This window comes from Acanthisitta chloris, unplaced genomic scaffold (genome assembly GCF_000695815.1).
Source record: "Acanthisitta chloris isolate BGI_N310 unplaced genomic scaffold, ASM69581v1 scaffold4366, whole genome shotgun sequence".
Lineage (NCBI taxonomy): Eukaryota > Metazoa > Chordata > Aves > Passeriformes > Acanthisittidae > Acanthisitta > Acanthisitta chloris.
In genome coordinates, this window is record NW_008677466.1 from 80,594 (window position 1) to 87,547 (window position 6,954).

At 39.4% G+C, this 6,954-nt stretch overlaps 1 protein-coding gene across 2 annotated transcripts in view; it reads right to left on the bottom strand.

Annotated features, from left to right (window-relative positions):
• PCGF5 (polycomb group ring finger 5) overlaps nt 1-6,908 on the bottom strand; it is a 30,553-nt gene extending 23,645 nt beyond the window's left edge. The window contains exon 1 of one of the 2 annotated variants that reach the window (XM_009076506.1): nt 6,596-6,901. In XM_009076506.1, the coding sequence (XP_009074754.1) occupies nt 6,596-6,707 (112 nt within the window). In that variant the 5' untranslated portion in view covers nt 6,708-6,901. Of the gene's footprint in view, nt 1-6,595 lie in introns of both variants that reach the window. The other variant, XM_009076507.1, reaches the window with a different exon arrangement.
• Between the last annotated feature and the right edge of the window lie 46 nt (nt 6,909-6,954).

The window sequence follows — 6,954 nt, forward strand, 5'->3', positions numbered from 1 at the left end:
GTGTTTGTGCAGCCAGCTCAAATCATGAGGTCATCTTACACCACAAAAAAACCCTTGGAATTGTAAATCAATACTGTAATAACCTAAAACAACTTTTGCTTTTTCTCACATAGAGTTATGATCCTATGAGGATTTGGCCATCAAAATTAAATGTGATTTACCAACAGCAATGTAAAGGTAAAAAATACATGCAAATTCTAGCATGCAGGAATGAATAATGAACTGATAGGTGATACTCCTGGTCATCAACCAGTGTTTTCAGATATGCCAGGAATAATTGCCCTCTGTTTCAATATACCACACTGAACATTTTTCAAAGCCTGTTACTTTACAGTTTCAGGAAATGGGATGAAGTCCAAGGTGAAAGGGCAGGGAAAAAGGAAATGTTTAAACATAATTAAATTACAAATATATTTACTCACCACCTTAGGGAAAAAACCCAAACAAATACCAAACCAAAAACCTTTAATATGTCCTGTACAGATTAACAAAATGACATGGTTTCATTTGCTTTGCTGTAGGTCACAGTGTGGCAGCAAACAGGCAAAAGGAAACTGCTTAACCAAAATGTACTCAGTTTGCAGAATTTTGAGGTATGTGCTACATATGCCAATGAAACAAGGACCTGAATTTCATGGTTGTACTATGACACTTCAGATGAGACACAATGAAAGTTAAACTCACATAAGGTGACTTACTACAGCTGATAAAAGTACTTGTGTGACATATGCTAATTGGCTAGCAACCATAACAGACTACACAATGCTGTGTTTTCCAATACAGAAATATCTGGTTCACACATTCTTTCAGATCTTTGTAATCAGATGAAAAATACAGGTACAAGTGTCAGGACTGTGCTGTGTATCATCTTATGCAAATAAAAAAAAATTACATATCTTATGCATATCTACATACATTAGAGTTCAATGAGAAGACTCTTCCTAAGTTACTGTTTAAATGCTGATTAGGAAGATACCTAAATAAAACCTCATATTGCATTTTAAAAATAAAATATTCTACAAAAGGAAGTTTAATTAGTTAATTGTGGGACAAATTATTTGTCAGAATTCAACCTTTGAATTCTTCCAAAGATCTCCTCTCTCAAAGTTAATCACTCTCTGATCCAGTGAGCAAAGGAGGGGCACAGGATACACACAGCTAGTGGAACATCAAACCCATCTCAATGATGGAACAGAGATGTAACAAACAGGTATGTTTAATGAAGTATTTAATTAGCTACCTTAAACCAGCTTTAAAAACATGTACTTTTAGGGAAAGTGTCTGCATGAAAACAGGACAAAAAACTTAATATACTTAACCACCTTTTTCAGAAACTATTCATGTGAGACTGCTCCAGTCTTAATTACAATTACCAGACACAGTCAAACTGGATTACCTTCTGCTAAAAGGGAGAGATCATTTCAGTATGAGATGACCAAGAAAGACTTTTCCATGCTGAAAACTTATATTTCAAAATAACCTTTCAGACCTGCTACATGCTATTGATTAAAGCTTCTGCAAGAGACAGAGTCTGAAAGCAGGTTAGCTTGCTTGTCTAAGGGTGAGAAATTCTGGTGTCGTAAAGTTTTATTGGGATCTCCTGGTGAGATCATAGGTTTTTAGCAAAATCTGAAAAACACTCTGATTGCAAGATTATTGGTTTCATATTGAAAATTACAACTCTGCTAATTTTCCTGCATAGAAGGACATTTCTGAAAGTTCACAGACTGCCCTGTTTGACAATTTCTTAAGGCAAATACTAGAGAGACCAACCAGGAGTAATGAATCATTTGATCTGCTCTTCATGAACAGGGAAAAATTGGTGATGAATACAACCACAGACAGCAGCTTGCCTTGCAGTGACCACAGGATGACTGAGTTCAGGATCTCAGGGAAGGATACACAGCAGAGTTAGGATTCTAAACTTCAGGAGATGGGACTTCAGCTTGTTTAAGAAAGTGCTAGTCAGATTTCCCAAGGAGACTACCATTAGAAAGAAAGGCACTTAGGAGAGCAGGCTGGCTTTGTTTAAAGAAAACTTATCTAGACCTCAAGAGCTAACCAGTCCATTGCACAGGGAATTTTGTTAGAAGAACTGCTTAGTGCACAAGAACTTCTTGGTGCACAAGGTTCCTAATTAATATGCAAAAGTCGAGCATATTATAAGTGGAACCAAGGATGGGGAAACAAAAGGATATAAAATCACTTATCTGGCACTTAGGGACAAAATCAGGAAGGCCAAGGCCCAGCCATAGATAAAACTGATGAGAGACATAAGGGAATCCTGCAAGTATGCTAGTAGCTGAAGGAAGCTTAGGCAAAATGTATGTCTGTTAATGAATGAGGGAATCCATTCAGGAACAGATTATACAGAAGGGTTTGAAGTCCTCATTATCTTTTTGCCTTGGTCTTCACAGGCAGAGCCTAATCTCAGATCTCCATGCACACCAGCATGATTTGGGAAGGAGAGGGATGATCAACAGCCAAGAAGCAGCAGGTTAGGCCCTACTGAGAAAAACTGGATGTATTCTAATCTACAGGCCAGGTAGGATTCACAAAGATGAAAACTTATCACCACAATTACAGTGTTTATGAAAGGTGTCTGATGATGAGGAAAGGGGGAGTGTATTATGTCCACCTTTAGTAAAGAAGGGAAGAATGACCCAGGTAAGTAAAGCTAAATAGTCTCCCCTAGCTCCCTGGGAAGATGGCAGATTACATCATGTCCCTTGAAATCAGTTTCCAATTATGTAAGGGACAAAAATGTAATCAGGAATAGGCAATACCAATGTACCAAAAGTGACTCATGGTATAGGCTAGCAGGTCATCTAGCTGTACTATTTCAAGAGCAGTTACAGGAGTGATGGACCCCAGCCTTCTTGGGAGTGGCAAATAGTATCACAAGGAGCAATGGTCACACATTGGCAATTAGTAGGACATTCAGAAAAACTAGGTAAAGACTGCAGCACTGGAAATGGTTATTGAAAGAGCTTGTGGAGACTCCATGCTTGGAGATTCACATGTTAACTATAGAGAGCCATAGCTTGACCTGGTGTAGTGTTGGCAACTAACCTGCCTCATGCATGAAGTTGGCCTGGACAGCCTCCAGATGTGCCTTTCAACGAACATTTCTATGATTGTATAAACAGTCTGATACTTTTTAGGACACTAAAGAATGTTCCCCAAGAAAGTTTATTTTCCAAGTTTTCTAAGTGTACATGCAAACAACGGAATGACTCAGGAGACAGATGATGGGACATGCCCTTTAGCTTACATCCAGCCTGCTTCAATCAGGAGGTCTTAAATATCCTTGACAACTATGTAACAGATTAGAAACAATGTCTCAGTCCATAAGACAAAACCATTCTGTTGCAACTAGCAAAAAAGAAACAAAGTACTCAATTTGCAGGATAAGTAATTATTCTGCAGTAACATAATGTCCTCCTCAAGATACAGGAAAGTTTGCACTGCTGATTCCCAACTTGCACTTATGTTTCCCAGTAAATGGTGGAGTTGTCTGTCCAACATTTCCAAAAACCCCACCAGAAACATCTCTTGTTAAAAATGCACTCATTTCTCAGAGCAGAACCTTATCATGTAACATTTTTTCAGCAAAACATAATATGCAAATTAACTGGTTGATGATCACATTAGTTCCCCTATGATCACTGGAGAACATCTATGTCAGTACATGCTTTTCATCTTGTCCAGCATAATACATTGTACTCCCAGTACCTAATGAATTTATGCTGCTTCTTGAACCGTTAATATCTGCAGATTTTGATCTTTTGACCAACACTGTTTTGAATAATAACAAATACCAAAGGACAGTTAAAGATATTGTATTACTGAAGAAACATACCTGTACGGTACCAAACCTGTTTTTAAACAAAAAAGTGTAAATATTTTCTACAAGCCATAGTGTAAAACAATTCATCAGAGTATCTTCATGAATTCTGCCACAGGGAGATCACCTTTTCCTCTGCAGACCTAAGACTTCCACATCACCACCTGAAGTTTTTCATTTTCCTTTCCATCACTGTAAACTTTGTATTTCGGCAACTAAACTTGCTTTAAACAAACACTACCTTTTTTTCCATACAGTTCTACTTAAGGACCCAAACATGTGGCAGCTTTTCTGTGAGGAGACCTGTGCAACTATATAGTAGCCTAGTAAAATTCATGTGCTCTAATCTAGGGACTAGGCAGTAACAGAGCTGCCTCAGTGAAGAGCTCATGATCTGCAAGTGAACAAAAGAAATAGATGCTGCTGAGAAGAAAACACTCCTTGTGCTGTTATTGTTTTGAAATGGGAGTTAAAGTAAATAAACAAATAAATAATCTAAACAAAAGATACCATAACAAAAACATGTCTTTCATAAGTCTGAGCTGATTTCTGATGTAACTGTTTGCCTCTCACCTCAACACTTTAAAAGTTACTACTGTTCATTAAACTTCAACCATAAAAAAAATTACCCAATACTGGATTTTTTCCAGTTTCTTTAAAAAGGAAAGATAATTTAATAATACATTTACCTCTCTCTAATTAATTTACCTCTATTAAGCACTTCAGTCTTCTGATTTTGTCACTCTTTTACTTCTGTATCCAGAAAGGATGGAGGTTCTCTTTAGCCCTCCTTTGTTGCTAATGTATTTATAGAAACGTTTTTAATTGTCTTTTATGGCAGATTAAGTTCTGGTGGGGCTTTGGCTCTTCTAATTTTCTCTCTGCATAACCTCATGACATCCTTGTAGTCCTCCTGAGTCAACTGCTCCTTCTTCCAAATTCATAAAACTCTCCTTTTTCTTTTCTGAGCTCCAGACAAGGCTTCCTGTTCAGTCAGGGTGATCATCTTCCTTTCCAGCTCATCTTTTGGCACATGGGGATGGCCTGATCCTGTGCCTTTAGGATTTCCTTCTTAAAGTACATACAGCCTTCCTGGACTCCTTTGCCCTTCAGGACTGCCTCCCAAGGAACTCTGTCAACCAGGTTCCTAAACAGACCAAAGTCTGCCCTCCAAAAGTCCAAGGCAGCAGTTCTGCTTAAACATCCTCCTTAATTCTTCAAGAATCAAAAAGTATCCTTTAGTAACTGCTGTGCCCAAAGACATTCTCCAACTGTCACATCACCCAGAAGTCCTTCTCTGTTCACAAACAACAGGTCCAGCAGGACCTCACTCAGCAGCTGTCAGGAAGTTATCCTCCACACACTCCAGGAACCTCCTACACTGTCTTCTCTCTGCTGTGGTGTATTTCCAGCAGACACCTGGTAAATTGAAGCCCTCTACTAGAACAAGTGCTAGCAATTGTGAAACATCTCCCAGCTGCTTATAGAATGATTCATCTGCCTATTCATCCTGGTTGGGTGGTCTATAACAGACTTCCACCAGGATACCTGACTTGTTGGCCACCCCCCTGATTCTTACTATAAACACTCAACTCTATCATCACCTTCACTAAGTTCTAGACACTCAAAACACTTCCTAACATACAGTGCTACCCCACCAGCTCTCCTCCCTCGTCTGTCCCTTCTGAAGAGTTGTAGGCATCCATTGCAGCTCTCCAGTTGTGCAAGTTGTTCCACCATGTTTCTGTAATGGCTACTATGTCACAGTTTTCCTAATGCACAACAGCTTCCACTGTTTTAATTCTCTACATGCTTCATATAGTAGGGACATAACATCATAATGTAAAACTCCACAGTGAGGGCAGTAACTCCAAGACAACAACAACTGCAAGAACAACACTGCACAGAAATGACAGGAAATGCCAAGACAAAGCTTTTAACTGATATTTACGAAAAGTTTAAAAATGGGGAATCTGTCAGAAGACGTACACTTCCCTCTTACTCTTCTTTTAGAAGACTTCAAATTTTATTTGGAAGGATGTCAAATTCTCAAGAAGGTCCAATCAAACTGTCTATTCAGGAATAAATGTGAAAAACTCCATGTGCATAAGTAAGCTTGTAGAAGCAAGATGACTGAGTTTGATGGGACTGCTCATACATTTAATATAATTCATACACTCCAATATTTTAGATGTATTAGGAGCATAAGACAACATGAATAATTCTTCCTGAGACAGTTTCATTGAAAGAGATCTTACTCCCTAAACAAATATTTTGCCAGCTTTCAAGTATTCCTCTGCACTGTGCCATAGAATACATTACAGAGAGATCTGTGCCGGTACTGACCGAACTCATGCATGCACCACTGCCAACATATACATTGGCTTAAGTTTCAAAAGCATAGTTGTATTATCAAAACAGCACACCTGACCTAATGATCTTACCTGTGATCAGCCAGGCCACAGTGATATAAGTTTGGTATTAGAACCAGCACAATCATCACTAGCTTAGAGGAAAGAAAAGGGTTATCTGTATTCTGCAAGGTGTTCAGCAGAGTTGACATACCCTCAAGATGATACAGACCGCAGACCAGTGTTTAGGAAACCCCAGCAGAGACTGAATTCATTCAGTCTATTTCATGTAAAAATTCAGTAAACAAAAACCAGCAGAGTGGTCACATTAAATGCATTAACGCTTCGAGAAAATATCACTTATGAACGAGGGAGTGTTTTGCAAAGTACTACTTACAGGTATGGAGGCACTCGGTTACTGTAGTTGGCTTGATGAGATAGCCTTTACAGATATAGCAGGTGATATGAGGGTTGAAATCTTTCACCAAGTGCTTCCTCTGAGTAGCCATTCGTGGGGCAGGAAATGCTGGCAGAGTACTCGGGGCCAGAGAAGCAAGTCTGAGAGGCGTCGCTGCCGTCGGATCACAAGAGCTGTGGCGCTGCTCTCTGCGACTGGACTTCTCCAGGCATTTGCTCTTAATTCTGCAGGTCTCAATGGGACATGGCTCATAACTCCCGCTCCCGTGCCAGGTGAGTCATTCTCCTACCTGTAACACACGTGGAAAGAGAAAGCCGCGTAACGCTGCCGGCACGGCG